This window comes from Phyllobates terribilis, unplaced genomic scaffold (assembly GCF_046119375.1).
Source record: "Phyllobates terribilis strain yellow unplaced genomic scaffold, ASM4611937v1 Scaffold_2__4_contigs__length_985480577, whole genome shotgun sequence".
In the NCBI taxonomy this organism is placed as follows: Eukaryota; Metazoa; Chordata; class Amphibia; order Anura; family Dendrobatidae; genus Phyllobates; species Phyllobates terribilis.
Window position 1 is genome coordinate 117,277,400 of NW_027362762.1, and position 20,500 is coordinate 117,297,899.

General features: G+C 45.7%; 1 protein-coding gene across 4 annotated transcripts in view; it reads right to left on the reverse strand.

The window, feature by feature from the left end:
- Positions 1 to 645: 645 nt before the first annotated feature.
- DCLK1 (doublecortin like kinase 1) overlaps positions 646 to 20,500 on the reverse strand; it is a 422,097-nt gene continuing 402,242 nt past the window's right edge. For 3 of the 4 annotated variants that reach the window (XM_073662543.1, XM_073662542.1, XM_073662545.1), the window contains one exon: positions 646 to 1,738. In XM_073662543.1, coding sequence (XP_073518644.1) covers positions 1,574 to 1,738 — 165 coding nt within the window. In that variant the 3' untranslated portion in view covers positions 646 to 1,573. Of the gene's footprint in view, positions 1,739 to 19,317; positions 19,392 to 20,500 lie in introns of all 4 variants that reach the window. The other variant, XM_073662544.1, reaches the window with a different exon arrangement.

Consider the following 20,500-nt stretch of genomic DNA (forward strand, 5'->3'; position numbering starts at 1 on the left):
GGAAGAAGAAAAGCTGCTCTGTTGATGTGGAGCAGCTGAATCGCCAGCATTAGTCCTTCACTGCTCTGAGCCAGCGCCGAACAGAACAGGCAGGCAGTTACTAACTAGTTAGCAACTACCAGTCTGTTAGATTTTTGGTTCATAGTAAAAAAATTTATTCTGGATAACCTCTTTAAGGATGTGTTTAGCAATAAGGAGAATCGGCAGAATTAAGATCGCTGCTCTGGACTTTAACAAAGGCTTTAACTAAGGATTATTGCAAAAGCAAAGTGTGTACATTTACATTACATTTTATAGATTGTCAGCATAAATAAATGCTGGAGAATGGTGAATAAAGATGGACCGATAACACACATACTAAACCTGCAATATTAGTGAGTGAGCTGTAGTGAAACAAAAAAGTCTTAATGCTATACCATACCTTTCTGGAATATATCTTGCATTTTCTCTTTTTTTTAACAGTTATAACAGTTTTCATAGCAAGTCCATAGCTACATGTGACCCCAAATGTATGTTACAGAATAGGGAAAATGGGGTAATTCACAGAAGTGGAGCAGCCATAAAATTGTTGTTATTTAGTTCATTCAATGTTTTAATGACAATATTACTACAACAGAGGACAATGAAAGTGAAAAAATGGGTATGATCAAAGCAAATCGAAAAACAATGACAGAAGATTAAGACTTTATTTTTTTTTTTTAAATGACAAACGAGAAAAAAATATTTGGATTTATTTTTTCTTGGTGGAGAATGACAGACGTAGAAAGACAACAGGCAAGAAAGACATACAACTCTCTCACACATTGGCATCCAAGTTATCCATTACTACTATATAAGCTGACAAACATTAACTGGTCATTTTGGCTTTCGGTAAATTTCATTTTTTTCTGGTTTTCAACAACGTTTTATTGATACATCCACTCTCTGCGAATTTCCTGCCGGGCCTCCTGGAGAATGTATAATGGAAGTGATAGCGACATGGACTGGACTGACGTTAGATTGCCCTTCATCAGTCCGAACTTGCAAAAACAACTTGTAGCAATCCCTATTTTCTTTCTCATGCATCTGTGCTAACATAGGCATACAGTCATGACTTGGCCTTTTATAGGCCCCGCAAACAGGTGTTTGGAAACATTAGGTTACCCACCAAATTGTGGCTGTGCTTCATATTACATATAATAATTCACAATAATGTAATTCTATCATTCTCCTATAGCTCAGTATAGTCACTATTAATCCTGGCCTTAACATGTTATGATATACCAATAATAAACTGCATGGTTGCTGTATGTGGTAATCAATGCAAACCGTACCCCATTTATGTCTTCTCCACATATAGCAGCCTTATATTCATTCATGTATCAGTCATTCGTAAGAACATATTACAAGCATTTATCCCCATTGGGACAAAAGACATTCTAAATCTCATATTTTCACCCCTGCTATTTGTTCTTTCAAACCTAGAATTATTGTCAAGACTGGTAATGTCCAAAACAGATTTCCAGAAGGGTTTTCTTTTTTTTTTCTCATTCTGAAGTCTCGAAGGGTTAAGCCAAGACTTTAAAGTGTTTCCTTAAAAGGGTGAGTTAGGTGAGCGAACAGTCTCAGATGAACTTGGTGAATAGTCCTCTGACTCCGAAGTCAGTTCAGGTGCAGCTGGCTGGGCCATGAATCGTCTCCTCACATCCTGGTTGCGTCTTCGTCTGAAAACCTGCCTCTCCTTATCAAGAGCGGTGGTCTGGGGGGGAGAGCAGGAAACCATAAAGATGTTAAATTCTGGTTATAACAATACAACCTTAAGAAATAAAAGTCACAGAGTCAAAATGTAACTTCTGGTTATTGATGTTAACATAGAAAGCATTGACGTTAGTAGCTTTTAGCCTCCTAAGACTTATGGTAAAGTCCACCCAACAGGAGCCTACTCTTGCCTTGCTCAACCTCCACAGTCCACTTTGGCTTTGTGGCGCGAAAAGTCTCAACTAATGAAAGACTCCACTAAAAATAAGATGAGAAGTTCCCAGTTTTCTACCAACATTGAGACACACAACAAAAAAAAACTGTTCTGCACTGCCAAATCCCAATGTGTTATCTGACAACAGGCAAGGAGCAAGCCTGAACTTGACCACTTCATTCTTCATTCTCTTTATGACGTCTACAAGAATTGAAAATCAAGAAAAGGAAGAAACTCTCCCCAACTTAGATGTGTTTCTGCATTAGCTGGTGGCACAACTTCCTAATATATTCCTTTCAGTTCTATTGGCTAATATGTAAGGTTATACTGAGTAAGGCCTTCAAGATGATTGCACACCATCATTTATATCACATATCCCAAATCCAAGAGCGTTAAAGGTGTTGTCCGCCTTTCAGGAGATTTTTTTCTCCTTAAATGCATCTAATTGGGGCTAAAAATCATTTTTGCAAATAAGTTCCACTAAAAATATTTTCATCATTTGCCTTCTATGGCCTCTGTGTTGCACGGTCTATTTCTAGCTGCAGCGTGAGTTAACCGAGAATCCATCAATGAGCTTGTTCTGACAGTCAACTTTTCTCTCTTTTTTTTCCTAAGCTTCTCTCAGCTGAATTCTGACCACAGACCACATCAAAGTTGAATGCGCAGGGAAACAATTAGCCTTTAAAAGTAAAACGGTGCAACATTTTTCATAAAACCCAATTGCAAAAATGATTTTTAGCCCTCATTTACAGGCATTTAAGTAAAAGAAAAAAATGTCCCCAAAGATGGACAACCCCCGGTGACAATCATTATTTGTTCAAAGGCTCGCTTGACAATAAGCTGATCAAAATGTGTAATACAGGACAGGGTGTCCAGAACGAAAGATGCTATTCGTAAGCACTCTTCATTCTGACCAAAAGAGGAAAATCTTCTGTCCAGGATTATCGTCCATAAAATTAAGAAGTCTGTAATAGGGTTTGATGATAATAAGTTTTCTAAATTGTACAGCCCTTTGAAGCCTTGTACACACATTGTTTTTAATGTTTATTTTTCCTCTTAGACAAAATTTGAATCCTAAAATTTGAAAAATATAAAGGAAAGACAGATACTTTGACTTTTTTAGGACTCCATCCTGATTTTGGCTTAAAAATGCATGCCTCCATAAACAGTAATCTTTACTTGCAGCCATGTAAATTGTTCTACATGCCATATGGACACCTAGAACCACTGGACATTAATTTTAGCACTGCTTTAGGCATGAGGGTGTAGATCCATTCCACCTGTACCAGGGTTGAGAGTCCTAATTAAAGCAAGATAAAGAACCAATGGTATCTGTGGCACAGGGATTGGGGACCCCATCACATGATAATTAGTGATGAGTGAGTATGTTCTGTTAACCCTTCCGGTGAGCATGCTCGGGCGCTCGCCGAGTATCTTCAGCGTGCCCGGGTGTTATGTTTTAGTCACTCAGAGCTTATGATTTGCGACTGTTTGACAGCTTTAATACATGTGAGGAATGCCTAAGAAACATGGATAATTTCCACGCTTAGTTAGGGTTGAACAAGTCTAAGAGGTTTATCTCTCAACAAGTAGATGATGTAGAACTTGGAGACTTTAGAGAAGACCAATCAGCTGTGAAGTTGCAGCCATTCTGACTGGCCATACTGCTATGAGAAAGTACAAGGGGCCATTAGATTATAATGATTGGGGTCTTAGAAAATACAAAAAAATAACTTATAGACCAGCTTTATTACAAAAGTGGGCAGTCCTCATGAGACAACCCCTTTAATTTTGCGTTTGAGGGCTTCAGTAAACCAAGCAGAGCAAAAAAGAAAAACAAAAAAAAAACTGAATGATTATTAGCTAACAGGGACAATATTATATATTCATCTGCTTCTACTATAAGTAAGTTAGATAAAAATATATTGAGTCTGCGAAATGTGCTTTAAAGCAGGTATTAAACAAAATAGAGCATATAAAGATGCATTTTAAAGATTTTGAAGTACTTTACATTAACTAATGTACATTTCCCTGTTATCCTACCAAACACACTGGGCTGGAAGGCCTGATTGCAAATATTATTATAATCATGCTTTATTTATATAGCTCCATCATATTACGTAGTGTTGTACATTACATTGTGGAGACTGCATCTTACATAAGCAATATGTGCCACTAGTACTTCTGTAATATAAAAATTGGCTTCATATTTGGGTGCAGTTTAGCATCTGCATATAAAATATTCTTAGGATAGGGCATCAATGTCTGATCAGCCAGGGTCGGACACCCAGCACCCCCGCTGATCAGCTGTTATCGATGCTGATGCCGGCAGCCGCCGGTCAGAAGTACTTACTTGTGGAGCTTGGCCGTCTACTTGTAGCGGCCGGGGCTTTTTGCTGCACATCCGCCTCCTATTCAATTCAATAGGAGGTAGATGTGCAGTACCCTGCGACGGCCACTACCAGAAGACGGCTGGCTCAGCAAGTACAGTAAGTACTTCTGACCGGCGGCTGCCAGCGTCAGCACTGATAACAGCTGGGTGGCGGGTGGCGGACTCTGGCTGATCAGGCATTGATGCCCTATCCTAAAGATAGGCCATCAATGTAAAAATAGTGGACAACCTCTTTAATTTTATATTCTTTACCTTGAAATCCAATTGACATGCCTATAATCCTCAAATGAGATGTATACTGTAGGATGCTATAGACTTTGAAACAGATTACTGGCAACTGTCAGCCAACCTTATAATGATGGTGGAACCCCTGAAACACGTTTCATTCCTTGGAATCACCCATCCCCATTACAACCTCAAATATCCTTGGTATAGGTGTCTATTATCTGGAGATCCCTGGCCAGAGTCCAAGGAACACACAGGGCTTGCTATACTTTGTCTGTGTGTGATCCATCAGCAAGCCATGGTAGATTTCGAATCTCAAAACGGACTAAAGTTTATATTTTTTTATCTATGTCTTGACTTCACTAGTTGGATATTGGATGTCTTTTTCCCCTTTCCTCTGAAGATTATCCCAGGTGTGACTGGCATTTTCATGCGTGGGAAATATTTGCAATAGCAGACACTTATTAACTTTCTCTCCTTCCCAGTGTCCCTGTTTGGGAATTGTGACGCCCTGCGGCTGCAGGCTGTCACAGAACTCCTGGGTGTTGCACAGACGGATTCTCCCCAGTGGCCTCAATACATGCAGACACCTCCACCCAAGTCCACTAGATGGAGCCCTGTCTGGTATATAGATACTGGGGGGTGGAGTTCAGGAAGTCAGTCAGTGGGAAGCAGTGAGTGTGACACGATGCTGCAGCACCAGACAGGCTGAAGTCTGTGTTGCTGAAAGCCAGGCTAGGCCCAAGCTGTGGGCTAGTCTGGCTAGTGGAGAGCCTAGAGTGGGCTAGAAGGCAAGGAGAAGAGAAGAGCCATGAGGGACAGAGGAACCACGGAGGGTTCGTCCCCTGATGCAAGCCGGGCACCGGGCCCAAGCCTATTGGGACCTCCATGCCCAGTAGGGAATCCGGCATACCGAGGAGGATTTTATATCCCTCAGTCCACCAGTGAATACCGCACATTTAGAGGTCTAGGTACCACGAAGGCCCAGCATCCAGGGATGAGAGAAACATCGAGGGAGCTAGACCCTGTTCCAGGCAGGTCAGGAGCTCCAGGGAGAGAGACAGGAAGATACAGAAAGGAGGCCTTACACCCGCTCACTGGGGAGCAAGTCCAGAAGTTCACACCCTTCCTAGAAAGTACCCTGGACCGTACCTGACTACCATCTGCAGCAAAGGTACTGAAACTAGCCCCGATGTGTGTGTCTGTTCTTCCTCTGACCCGGCTGGGTCCCCTCTCTCCTGCATCCTTTCACACCATCCAGCGCCGGGGGCCTGCTCCACCTCAGCTGCCATCCCAACACCCCCGGAGGTCTGAAGCAGCGCTGGTAATCATTACCAGGTACCACAGGAGTTGTCACGAACTGTTTATTTATTTTATCCAAGTTCCAATCCCCTTTTTCAAGAGTGACCCCAGGGTATGGGCCCAGGAGCCGACCACCGCGACATCCCCAAAACCAGGCAAAGGCCCGGGTACCGAGTCGTCGCCATCCCCTGGGCGCGTCATACTCTTTCTGGTGTCACAAACAGAATTCCGTGCCCGTTGCCACCGGGTACTGTGCGCCTTAAAAGACTGTAACACTTACCGTGGTGAAGATTTCCCGCCATTTCCAAGGTTTCCCGCCATTATCCGCCATTTTCCTGTTGCCTCGTGGGAAGAAGAGGGGCGTAACCGCGCGAAGTCCAAGCCCCGCCTCACGCACTGACGCAGCGTCAGGACCTGGAAGGAGACCGCCGTGCCAGGAAGCGCACGCCCTGACGTCAGACGCAAGGGGACGCCAGGTCCTGCACCGGGAACTGCTAGTCGAGCAGTCTCCTCTTCCCGTCCGGGGGACCGCAGCCGGCTCTACAAGCAGGAAGGTACGCCACAGTTAACTAGGGGGGCGCAGCGATGGCGGATAATCAGCAGAACGCCGCGGCCCTCGACAATGCCCCTGCAGGAGTATCTTCGTCCGGTGCTGCTCGGGCAGGAGCAGTTGCCGCACCAGCAGGAGCTGTGGCACGGATCATGCCCATGGCTCTGCCGGATGCCCTAGATGTTCAGAGGGTGACGGAACTTCTGCAGGAGGACACCCTGACTGAACGGGAGGATGACCAGTACGGGTCACCTACCTCCCATCCCCAGGCGCATCCCAGGAGGGGGCACCCTTGAGCTACTGTGGCGCCCAGCTGCGCTTGGTACCACAGATCTTAGAGGGGTGCATTACCGGATTTCTCCACAAGAGGCCCCCACAGCATACACACACCTCCACCTTCCACCTCAGACCACCAGAGGGAGCCCGATAGGGATATAAAGAGGGAAGGTGGAGCTAGGCAGCTCAGTAATTCAGCAGTTCCAGCTCAGACACAGAAGGAGTCAGTGCAGTCGAGCCAGAGCCTAGCAGTTCCTGCAGAAAGAGTTCAGTATAGTCTGTAGAGTGAGTCCAGACTAGAACTCACAGAGCTCAGGATAGAGAGCTAGGAGTGTGCCGACACTCTGAGAGCGGCAAAGAAGAGCAGCGTCCCGGCTGCAGTGTGTGTAGCCTAGTGAGGGCCCGAGCGGGGCCGAAGGCGAGTGGAAAGTGAGTAACATAGGGGGCAGAGGAGCTTAACCAGCTCACCCCGAGGCATATACCGGACACCGGGTCCGAGTCTACGTGGATCTTCATGACCAGTAGAAAACAACCGGAACCCCTGGCGAACTACATGTCCCAGGATCACCAAAAGCTGATACGTACCAGGGTCAGGAATCACGGAGACCCCAAAGAATAGGGAGAGTGATCTCCAACAGAAGGCCCCATCACCAAGTCAGCAGGTGCAGAACAGAAACCAAGTTAGGCCTAGCTCCAGGCAGGTCAGAAACTTACTACAGAGAGGCAAGAGACAGGAGGCTCTACACCCGCTCACTGGGGAGGATCCTGATATGCATCCTTCACCCTACAGTGCTCGGGGATGTGCCTGAACTACCACCAGTAAAAGGTACTGAAGTGACTTTCGTGTGTGCTCTTGTTCTTGCTCTGACCCGGCTGGGTCCCCTCTGTCCTGCACCCCCCCCCCCCTCCTACGCTGCCCTGAGGCCCTGCTCCACCTGTGGGGAGTGATACCATTTAAGCTGCCACAACATCGGCCTCAGTGGACTGCTGCAGCGCTGGTGATCCTCACCAGACACCACAGGTGGCGTCACGAACATTTACAAACCTATTATCCCAATATACATTCCCCTCTTTTCAGTTGTCCGCCCTGGGCCATGGACCGGGCCAGCCACAGTGATATCCCCCAAGCATCTGAGGGCCCGGCTGCCGAGTACCCCACGGCCCCGGGGGCACGACAACTTCTGGCGTCACGAACAGGATCCCGTGCCCGCTGCAATGACGGAGTGTTATGCCCGTTGCCACCGGGTACTGTGCGCCTTTAATCAAAAGAACTGTGTGTTTTGACTGTGGTGAAGAGGGCCGCCATTGTTGGGCCACCGAGCGGGAAGAAGGGCGTAACCGCGGGAAACTGAGGGGCGTACCTGCAAAAGCGCGCGCAGCCCCGGACACGCCCCAGGCCTCGACGTCAAACCAGGAAGCGCCAGGTCCTGGAAGGAGCGTCGCTGAACGCTCTGACGTAGGACGCAAGCGATGCAAGGTCCTGAAGACGACCGTCACCTGCGGAGCTGCGGCCTACCGGAAGAAAAGAAAAGAAGGTAGGCCACGGTTCGCTAGGGGGGCGCCAGAATGTCCGACGAACAGCACAGCGCCGGAGCACCGGTTCACCGCCCTGATGTTCAACCCGAGCTCGGCACCGAGCAGGCCGAAGCGGCCGCCCCGTCAGCAGGACCTGTAACCCCTGTCATACCCATGGCCCTGAATGGTCCACAAGGTGGGGGAGGAGAGCAAACCCCCGCCATCTACGGCTGATGACCCAGCTGGGCCAGCCTATCATGGACAGGTGCTTCCCCGGAAGGAGCACCATTATTGAACTGCTGAAAATGTTTTATATGTTTATAATGTTTTTGTTATGCAACCTTTAAGAAATGTGCCTCCCATAAAGGGAAGATTGTTAATGTTTATTGTTTTATAAAATGTACTTCAGCCCGGGAGTGCTGAGCTTTGCTAGGGGGGAATGTGGCGCCCAGCTGCGCTTGGTACCACAGATCCAAGAGGGGTGCATTACCGGATTACTCCACAAGAGGCCCCCACAGCACACACACACCTCCACCTTCCACCTCAGACCACCAGAGGGAGCCCGATAGGGATATAAAGAGGGAAGGTGGAGCTAGGCAGCTCAGTAATTCAGCAGTTCCAGCTCAGACACAGAAGGAGTCAGTGCAGTCGAGCCAGAGCCTAGCAGTTCCTGCAGAAAGAGTTCAGTATAGTCTGTAGAGTGAGTCCAGACTAGAACTCACAGAGCTCAGGATAGAGAGCTAGGAGTGTGCCGACACTCTGAGAGCGGCAAAGAAGAGCAGCGTCCCGGCTGCAGTGTGTGTAGCCTAGTGAGGGCCCGAGCGGGGCCGAAGGCGAGTGGAAAGTGAGTAACATAGGGGGCAGAGGAGCTTAACCAGCTCACCCCGAGGCATATACCGGACACCGGGTCCGAGTCTACGTGGATCTTCATGACCAGTAGAAAACAACCGGAACCCCTGGCGAACTACATGTCCCAGGATCACCAAAAGCTGATACGTACCAGGGTCAGGAATCACGGAGACCCCAAAGAATAGGGAGAGTGATCTCCAACAGAAGGCCCCATCACCAAGTCAGCAGGTGCAGAACAGAAACCAAGTTAGGCCTAGCTCCAGGCAGGTCAGAAACTTACTACAGAGAGGCAAGAGACAGGAGGCTCTACACCCGCTCACTGGGGAGGATCCTGATATGCATCCTTCACCCTACAGTGCTCGGGGATGTGCCTGAACTACCACCAGTAAAAGGTACTGAAGTGACTTTCGTGTGTGCTCTTATTCTTGCTCTGACCCGGCTGGGTCCCCTCTGTCCTGCATCCCCCCCCCCTCCTACGCTGCCCTGAGGCCCTGCTCCACCTGTGGGGAGTGATACCATTTAAGCTGCCACAACATCGGCCTCAGTGGACTGCTGCAGCGCTGGTGATCCTCACCAGACACCACAGGTGGTGTCACGAACATTTACAAACCTATTATCCCAATATACATTCCCCTCTTTTCAGTTGTCCGGCCCCTGGGCCACGGACCGGGCCAGCCACCGTGATATCCCCCAAGCATCTGAGGGCCCACCTGCCGAGTACCCCACGGCCCCGGGGGCGTGACACTACTAGTTCCCCGGTAGCTCTCATGTTTAAGTATATAAGCTCCTGAACTTGGAGTCCGTGAACAATGAGCGGTCCCACCATTGTACATAGTTTGCACCTCCTGAGGTGCCCCCTGGTGGTTTTCACAAGACGACGACCACTAAAATCTGCTTGGCGTGGCCGAACCAGTGGTCCTACACCAGTCCTGCAACCCGCCCAGGACCTTCGTTGGGGGTTTGGAGCAGGTCCCCCACAAGCCAGCTTACCCGGATGAGAGGGACACACCCGAGGAGGGATCTCATCAAAACTGGCCATTGCAGAAAGTAAAGTTGTGTTGCTGCTAATGTGCGTGTGCTCAATTGTTATAAAAGTATTTTATATATATTAAAAAGAAAGAAAATATTTTCGCTACAGTAAAGCATAAATAATGTTTATTAAATCTGTTATAGCAACGTTCAAGCCAAGTGCCTCCCATAAAGGGAAGAAAAATAGTTATGTTCATAAAATTGTTATTGATATCATTGTAACCGGTTTTAAAAATTTGTTTCAGTCCGGGAGTACTGACTTTTACTAGGGGGGAATGTGACGCCCTGCGGCTGCAGGCTGTCACAGAACTCCTGGGTGTTGCACAGACGGATTCTCCCCAGTGGCCTCAATACATGCAGACACCTCCACCCACGTCCACTAGATGGAGCCCTGTCAGGTATATAGATACTGGGGGGTGGAGTTCAGGAAGTCAGTCAGTGGGAAGCAGTGAGTGTGACACGATGCTGCAGCACCAGACAGGCTAAAGTCTGTGTGGCTGAAAGCCAGGCTAGGCCCAAGCTGCGGGCTAGTCTGGCTAGTGGAGAGCCTAGAGTGGGCTAGAAGGCAAGGAGAAGAGAAGAGCCTTGCGGGACAGAGGAACCACGGAGGGTTCGTCCCCTGATGCAAGCTGGGCACCGGGCCCGAGCCTATTGGGACCTCCATGCCCAGTAGGGAATCGTGCATACTGAGGAGGATTTTATATCCCTCAGTCCACCCATGAATACCGCACATTTAGAGGACTAGGTACCATGAAGGCCCCAGCGTCCAGGGATAGTGGTAACCAGTGGGAAAGCCCTCGCCGCCAAGCAAGACGGGTGAGAGAAACATCGAGTTCCAGGCAGGTCAGAAGCTCCAGGGAGAGAGACAGGAAGATACAGAAAGGAGGCCTTACACCCGCTCACTGGGGAGCAAGTCCAGAAGTGCACACCACCTACAAGTGCCCCGGACCGTACCTGACTACCATCTGCAGTAAAGGTACTGAAACTAGTCCCGGTGTGTGTGTCTGTTCTTCCTCTGACCCGGCTGGGTCCCCTCTCTACTGCATCCCTTCACACCATCCCTGCCCCGGGGGCCCGCTCCACCTGTGGGGAGCAGAAACAGCTCAGCTGCCATCCCATCACCCCCCGGAGGTCTGCAGCTGCGCTGGTAATCCTTACCAGGTACCACAGGTGGCGTCACAAACTATTTACTTTATTTTTATTTTCTATCCAAGTTACAATCCCCTTTTTCAAGAGTGACCCCAAGGTACGGGCCAGGGAGCCGACCACCGCGACGTCCCCAAACCAGGTAAAGGCCCGGGTACCGAGTCGTCCCCATCCCCTGGGCGCGTCAGAATCACTGAGCTCCTTCAGCTTAGTTATGATGGCAGTATGAGATGAATGAATCTTTTGAAATTTATTTCAAGGCAGATTCTCTCAATTTGCCTGGCAGATTCGATTCAGCCAGAATAAAATCAGTCTGAAACTGAAATGTCAAGAATTTGTCCGAAATGTCAATGACGTGCATCACCCCCTAGATGACCACGTGAGACTTGGCACCGGAAGAACCGGATACTCATCCTGAAGACCGGGGAGCTGCGGCAACATAAGAAGCCAGGTGAGAGCTTAGGACAGATGAGTATAAATTGTTTTTCATATTAACCCCTTTGTGTCCCTTGGACAGATTTGGAGGGATTTAATTTCCAAAATTTTGGCTTCGCCAACATCAGAAATTTTGGAGAAATTTATAACAAATTCAATTTTTTGTTAATCAATTTACTCATCTCTCACATTTGGGAATTGCTATTTTATTTTATGTAAAATACCTCAAGTAAAGCAAAGGTATAAAAGAACTTGTAATGAATCCTACTGTCTATTTATCACTGCACCCCCAAGTATCTGCTTGGCTGAATATAATAATGGAAACATAACCTTCCTATTTACTTTGCTCAGGCTCTGCAGGATACCCAGGAGAGTCATTTGCCTCAGGTGAATTGTGCCTGTAATTCCGAGCACTGAAAACTGTGTAAATAAGTAATGCCCTGCTTTCGGTATAATGGTTGTTTCAAGACTATGTCCATTCTCTTGACGGTCAAAACAAAGCTTAACAGTGTATATACTTTATCACAGAAAAGCCAGAGATTGAGTTTTTGAACGGCCACCCTCAGCAGCTGGATGAAAAGAATGGGGGTGTCAGCCATGTCCGGGAGATTAGACAAGGTTTACATTGGAATGATTTGTTGTAAAAGGCTTATGTCCAAACCCAATAGTCATCTGTGTATGTAAATGTCTCCCAGGCTGCTCCAGGCCGCATCAATATATCATACAGTTACACAAAGACTATACATCGTCCTAGGACCATTTTCTATAATGATGTATGAGTCTTCACTGCCATTTATTTTTCATGCATATAAAAGAAATATCATGTCTTTGTAGCAGGGCTAAATGTGTCCTTTTACCTGTTAAAATGAACCTGTCACCTCCAAAAATACTATTTACCTGCAGATATAGGGGTAATCTACAGATTGTAAGATGGCCACCGGACATTGGTACACTGAAGGTTGGTAGCTTCAGTGATGTAAAACCAGGAAAGCATGCTCCAGCACACACAGTGCTGAGAGGGTTATTAGAGCGTATCAGGGCAGGTTTTTACGAGCAGTCATAAGAGATGGGGGGGGGGATTGGCTGCTGACATATCACCACCCCAGGGTGTGTGTATAAAATGGAGACCGAGTGTCTCATTCAGTGTCTGTGGCTGGAGGTGTGGAGACCTCCAGAGTGTTTGTGCTAAAGGACACTGACCGTGAGCGGGCGAACCCGCCATATTGTATGAACTGTTTATTTTCTGTTTTTTTACCATGTGCCGGACAAGGCTGTTTTTGTTTACTTCTAAAAGTGCGGTTTATGAAGGTATAATAATCCTGTACCTACCTCTAACGCAGTACCAAACCCTACAATTGGTGCTAGAAGCACGGGCACGAATCCCAAGGGGCAGTGTGACTGCTACAAGAGGGTCTGTATGTCCTGGGTGAAGTCTGCCACAAGCCAGCAAGTGACGCCTGACAAAATGGAGGACCTGCTGAAACATTTGGTGCAGGCGCAGCAAGCACAACACCAGCAGCACCAGCAATTATTACAGCAGAAACAATTGGCGCAACAAAAGTCCACTAAGCTGCTGATGCAACAGATCCAGCTCCAGAAACAGCAGCAAGAGGATAAGCATTGTCAACAGCAGCAGCAGATCGAGTTACTTGCAGAGGAGGTCCTGTGGCACGGCGACGGCTCCGACAAGTCCAGGTGATGACTCACACGTCAGGAAGACGGTAAGGAGAGAGTTACAAAAGATGACCCTGGGTGGAGGTGTTCCTGACTGTATTTGAAAGGGTGTCGGAATGGGAGAAATTGCCTCCGGAGCAGTGGGCGGAAGTGCTGGCACCATATTTAACAGGGGAACCGCAGAAAGCCTATTATGACTTGACTTGGCCTTTCAGGACGCAAAGGAGTACGTCAAATTGAAAATGGAGATTTTGGCGCGCTTAGGAGTGACTTTGTCAGGGCGCAACGGGTGCACCACTGGGCCCATTGCAATGACATACCTCCCCGGTCCAAAATGTTCGACCTCCTACACCTGGTCCAAAAGTTGTTGCAACCTGAATCTTCCTCCCTAGCACAAATGGTTGAGAAAGTTGTCATGGACAGGTTCATACACTCCCTTCCGATGTCGGTGCAATCCTGGGTTGCCCAGGGAGATCCCCGTAATGCCGATGACTTGGTGGCGTTGGTGTAAAGGTACCAGGCAGTTGAGAGTTCCTTGGGGAAACAAGGGGTCATAGCATCTCCATACTTCGGTTCCCAAAAGGGGGAGGACACCCAAAAGAGGGGAGCTAGAGCCACATCTGGGGGGTATCCTAGAGCCCAGGGGATGTCTGAGTTGCTGCCAAAGGTCCCGCCCCATAATATAGTATGTTGGAGATGTCACTCCCCAGGTCACATAGCCGCCCGTTGCCCCATGACAACTGAGCCAATGAACTGCAGCGCAGGACGGTGTTGATCATATTTGCATATCCTGCCTGCAGTGCTATCCCTCACCAGACGAGGGACTGCAGGCATGCCTCATGTCAGTGAATGGTGTGCAAGTGACTGCACTGTTAGACTAGGGGAGTTTAGTAACCCTAGTGAGGCCCACAATTCCTCATCGGCTAGTTCCGGGAAAAAAGGTCGGCATCCGTTGTATCCATGGGGACGCTAAGGACTACCCTGTGGCCCGAGTGGTTATAGACACAAACTGTGGCGCCAAGTCCCATGAGGCGTAGTCAAGGACCAGTTGCACCCTGTTATAATAGGGCGGGACTTTGCCTAGTTTTGGGAGTTGTAGGAGAAAGGGAGGAAGCCAGGTTGTCCGAACAGCAACCAGGTCGCTCCTAAAGAAACCTCATCGCAGGCCGCCGCCGACGCGTTTCCTTTTTGTGTGCTGGTCTGTCTGAGGAAAAATTTGCTGCATGCTTGACTTTAATCAAATTATCGGATCGCACTCAGACATGCAAGTCAATGAGTCTATGTCAAACATCGGACGGCACTCGGATGACATCTGAGCGCAGTCCGATTTCCGTGGACTCACAAAATGAAGACATTTTTTTTTCCATCTTCTCTTCATCTGAGAGAATTGGTGACACTTTGATCTAACTCTGATCAGAGTTTGATCATGGTGTCATTTGCATTTTTGCCCAATTCTCTCAGATGAGAGAATCTACAACTGTCTGCACCTGCCATTAGGCTTACTGGAGGCTTCAGGAAGAAAGTGAAGTTATATTCTCCCTGCAGCCGCTTGTTTCTAGTCATCAGGGTGGTGCAGAAAGTGGTTTCAGTCATCGCTCACTACATAGTGAGCACGGCTGTAATCACCCTGATACTCCCTGACAAGTGATTACAGCGGCATTTAAAAGATCAAATAGCAGTGATCAGAGCTTAATCCAGTTGCTCCTGGTAGCTGGGAGGTGCTGGCAGTATGACACAGTTCGTAACTGTCCTGTATGGAGAGGGATCAGATCCCAAGCCTGCTCCATATACCTGCACCTGACATGTACATTGTACATGAACAGCATATGTCGAGAAGGGGTACTGTGTAGAGATGAGCGAACCCGAACGTAAGCGTTCGTGGTTTGTACCGTAAAGTTAGTGTCCGGTGCTAAAAACTGAACACGAACTTCTCCCTGAAATCTGTTACAATGCTCTGAGTTCTGGGGAAAGCGAGAGAGAGATTATTTTTTTCCAGATCCAAAGTTCAGGTCTACAATGTTTACAATTGGGTTTGGGTTCAAATTGAGGTACAGTTCTGGTACCCAAACCGAACTTTGGACTAAAGTTCGGGTTGGGTACCAAAAACCAAACTTCCATGGGTCCGCTCATCCCTAGTCCTGTGTTATACATTTATGGCATATCCATGGGATAAGCAATAAAGGTATGATGGGCATGGGTTCCACATTTCAGAACCCTCAGATTTTGTGAGAACGGGGTTGTAAGACCCATCTATAGATTTCATCTGAGGATTGGTCTCTCCGCTGAAGTCCATAAGAACTAAAAATACTTCTAGTTTGTTAATAGGTCATACAAGTGTAACATTATTGTACCCCTAAGGTTACGGGACATCAATTGGACCTTGTTTATCAAAACTGTTTCGCAGAAAACATGTGCCCCTGTTACCATAGCTACCAATCATAGTGCTACTTTCATTTTTCAGAGGAATTTGAAGGCTTAGCTCTGGTCGTTATGGGCAACCACACCAGTCTGTTGTTAATCAGTTTGGGTAAATTAAAGCCCATATGATAACATTTGTTGCCCAGTTAACCCTTTCGCTGACTCTAGGGCAACGCCATGAATATAAACCCAATCTCATCTGTTACATATGAAGTCTTCAGCTAGAATGGAGTAAATTGGTGGACTACAGGAAAGCTCTGTACCCAGTATAATCATCTAAATAGCTACAATTGAGAAGAGCTAATGGGGTCATAGTACATAGCATATCACCACAGCTATAATGGAATTAGAGTTGGTACAAATCGATTTGCAGGCCCCAGTCTAGCCAGGTTGGTAATCTCTGGCCACTGGACGTGAGCCCTGAGAATCGCCTCGTACCTTCTAGCATCTACAGCTCTTCTTTTGATTAGCGGACATGGCGCGACATCATCATCGTGATGTAACGTTGCGCAAGACTGGATAATCAAAAGAAGAGTCATGAATGCCGGACGGTAGGAGATGATTCTCAGGGCTTCCGTCCAGCAGCCACAGATTACTGTGGCCGTTACTCCTGTGTGGCTGTAGGATTGGGTCCTGCAAATCGATTCCCACCAATTCTATACAGAATGTATATGGGAAAGTTACACTAGTTCCAGTTATATTAAGAAATATTACTTGGACATGCCACCACTCACTAATAATTGGCGATTTGACTGCTTGATCGACTGCTAGACTTGCCAACCCTCAGAAGGAAGGTGCAGCAGTGCCATTGACAATGAAGTAGTTCTGTGTTGGGAGAATCTGACTGAAGCCGTTCACACATTTGACATTTATGGTCCAAGTACTGACTGCGAAGTCCACGGCTGCAGGTCTCCGGACCCAAACTCAACAGCCCCATAGGCATATACAGTATGAGGGTGTTGAGTTCCAGTCAGGAGACCACGGCGAGTCTTTCGAAAGGCATAAGGGAAATGAGTCGCTGACAGACTCCTCTTATCTCCCACAGTAACAGGTTGAAATCGAATAAACCTAATCTTTTTTCCCCCCTGACACCTGCTTTTGGGAAGAGAGTAGCCCCATTCACATTTGACAGCCAGCCAGTGTCACTGAAATTGGCAGGTTTGGCTGACTTTCATTAAATTTGTAAGAGGCCATACCTGATCGAGGGGCTGTGGACCACCTCAAACCACGGGACCTTGGTCAACATCCCAATGCCTGAATTTTCAGGGATCAATAACGACTCAATGTGTAACACTTTCTAATGTAATTTAATCTCAACACAATTTACCTTTAAATGAACAGCTCCCATTTTTCACTTTTTAATAAGAATATGATACAGATCACAGCACGTTTTTGGCCTATAATTATATATATATATATATATATATATATATATATATATATATATACATGTTGTTACTGTGTATTACCCTAAAAATAAAAGTCACTTTATGGAGCATGTGCATTTGCTTTGAACAAAGGTTCATAGACATGAAGAATTCAACCTCTGTATCGTACAAACAGAAACATAACTAAAATATACCGTATATATAATATATAGAGAGACAAACAGAACAAAGAGCCAGACAATAAACTGCAGACCATAACACACTGAAGTGACTGATGCTGAATGCATTCTCATGTTATGCATTCTTAGTCGTCAGGTTTTCGGTAAGGGTTGTGTTTTGTGTGGTTTAAAACGACAGGATATAGATATAATACATTACATTCTGATATTCTAAATATGTAATATGCAGTATACAGATGTAACAGAGCTGAGTTTTGAATTTGGCGTGCCTTCTGTCCTACATAGTTTTAAGTAGGACAGTGGGTAAAGCTAGTACATCTTACCTGCACAAATAACGGTTATTCGGGGTGGTCTCATGTCTTCAATCTGTAGCACAGTGCTCTGCTGACTCCTGGCTTCCTGATTACTGGGGGCGGTGCGCTCCTTTTTGACTGACAGTTCGCTCCTTATTGACTGAAAGTTCGGACTGCTCTGCTCTTCCAGACTGTGAGCTCTCTAACGATGCACACAGACTCTGCTTTGCCTCTGCAGTATCAGAGGAGCACAGGGGCACTAAAACTGGCCAGATACTTCAGAACAGCTCTTTCTAGAGGAAAGAGCTTGTAAGTGCTGCACTCTTAGCCCAGGAGACCTGCCTTCGCGGATAGACTGCAATGGTGCCCAGTAACTTATGGAACCGGTAGTAAACAATAGAATTACAGGTCTCTTCCTGAACATGGAGAAGATTTGTAGTAAGGCCTCATTCAGGCGTTAGTGATCTTTCTCGTACACCAATAACGGTCCGATTTTTATCAGTGTCAGTTTCATCTTTTTTTTTTTGTGTACCAGAAGTTTTCTCAAGTATATCTTATCATACCGTGAAAATTAAACCGCACATGGATGTCAACCTAGAGCTGTCTGATTTTATTCACAGACCCATAGACTTGCATTAGCAAGTTTGAGCCATGACTCAAATCAAAATCAGACATTTCTCTGTGTTTTGATGCAGAGAAACTGGTCCGCAAAAATACACAGACATGTGAACAGCCCCATAGACTATAGTAGGTACGAGTTCTACACGTGAAAATCTGACGACTGAATGAGGCCTAAGAGCTAAACTGCAAAGTTTTAACAAACATTTTGCATTTTTAACCATTCATAATGAGACTAAGCGCTAGTGCACATGACCATATTATCGGTTCGAGTGCAATCTGGCAAAACGTCAGATCACACTCGGACCAATGTTAGTGTATGGGACCGTGCACATGTCTGATATTTTCCTTGGACAGAGATGTCTGAGGAAGAAGTCGGTGAATGCCCGAGTTTGATCTGATATTCGAAGTCAATGAGTCCGCGGAAAACCTCGGACTGCACTAGGATGACATCTGAGTGCAGTCTGATCTTCACAAACTGATACAATGGAGAAGATGGAGAAATTTCTTTTTCCATCTTCTCTTCATGTGAGAGAATCAGATCACAATATCCTGATACTGTGATCAGAGTGCGATCAGAGTGTGATCAGAGTGTGATCAGAGTGTGATCAGAGTGCGATCAGAGTGCGATCAGAGTGTGATCTCATTTGCCTAATCGACACGATGACAGAATACACGGTTGTCTGTCCCCGCCATAAGTCATTAAATAACCTCAGTTCTGCTACATCTGATAAAATCAAGATAGCAACTTTTCTTATATTTTTGCAGTTAAGGTTAATGCACTGCACTTTATTTGTATGTATACTGTCTTTTAAACCACAAGAGGCATTTAGCAAATGTATGATGAAGAAAGCTGGCCATGTTAGCGTGAATAATGGACGAAAAGGGATGGAAAATGTGGTTGCGAAATCTCAACAGAGACTGAGATTATAACTTATAAAGCGGCATATGGACTGGGTATAAAAATTAAAAAAAATTTAAAAAAAAGCATGTTTATCCACTGAAGGGACTGGTTAATGGAGACTGCCAGCACGTCGCCATGGAAACACTGACTGTTGGCGCTGAACCATCTCATACCTTATCCAATACATTCCTGGCTGTTGGTAGTAGTCCAAAGACCCTGATCTCTTGATGGAAAAACCGTGGTCCAGCTGAGCAGAAAGAAATGGGGCAACTCAGTGGATCATCAATTTGGTAAAAAGATTCTATTTCCACATGACCCTGGTATAATATAATATAATACATCATATTATCTCTCCCCCCATACCCTCCATTGATCAGAGGGGTCACTACAACATTATACCCCCTACTGAACAATGGATCATTTACGGTAATTTTATCATACTTTGCAAAACAAAATGACCTACTTAGTAAAAGTGTTACTTTTCGTCAATATTCAACATATTGAATATTAATAAAGCAGCGCTACAGGAAAATTAATACCGTGTGTTATCCCCGATGTAATGCCTGAGGGGGCCGGTATGTGACTGCTCTATTTTATATGTTCCACGTGCTGCCCCCCTTAGGCCCTGCACTAGGCATAACACAGAATATCTGTTCTCAAGTGTGCCTTCACTGCCGACATCAAAATGTACAACTGGGAATTTGTTTTTGAGTATTTATTACCGTATACTAGATCATTACTATGTTTGTTAGCACAATAATGTAACATGTCAGATCATTTTAACTACAGTTATATTATTTTCCAATATATAACTATACTACTAATGTAAAAATACACAACTAATAAAATAACTACCATACTAATATGTTATGTACTAATAGAAGAACTATAGAATTAATTAATATACCAATAAAATAAATGCACTACTAATATACTACCTACTATACTAACAGAACTATGCTACTATTATAGTTCCTACTATACTAACAGAAGAACTACACTACTAATATAGTAACTACTATACTAATAAAATAATTATGCTACTGATATAATAACTAATATACTAATAAAATAACTACACTAATATAGTACCTACTATACTAATAAAATAACTGCACTACTATACCAATAAAGTAACTACACTACTAATATAGTAACTACTATACTAATAAAATAACTACATTACTAATATAGTAACTCTGATACTAATAGAAGAACTACACTACTGTCATAGTGACTACTATACTAATAAAATAATTATGGTACTGATATAATAACTAATATACCAATAAAATAACTACACTACTAATATAGTAACTACTATACTAACAGAACTACACTATTAATATAGTACCT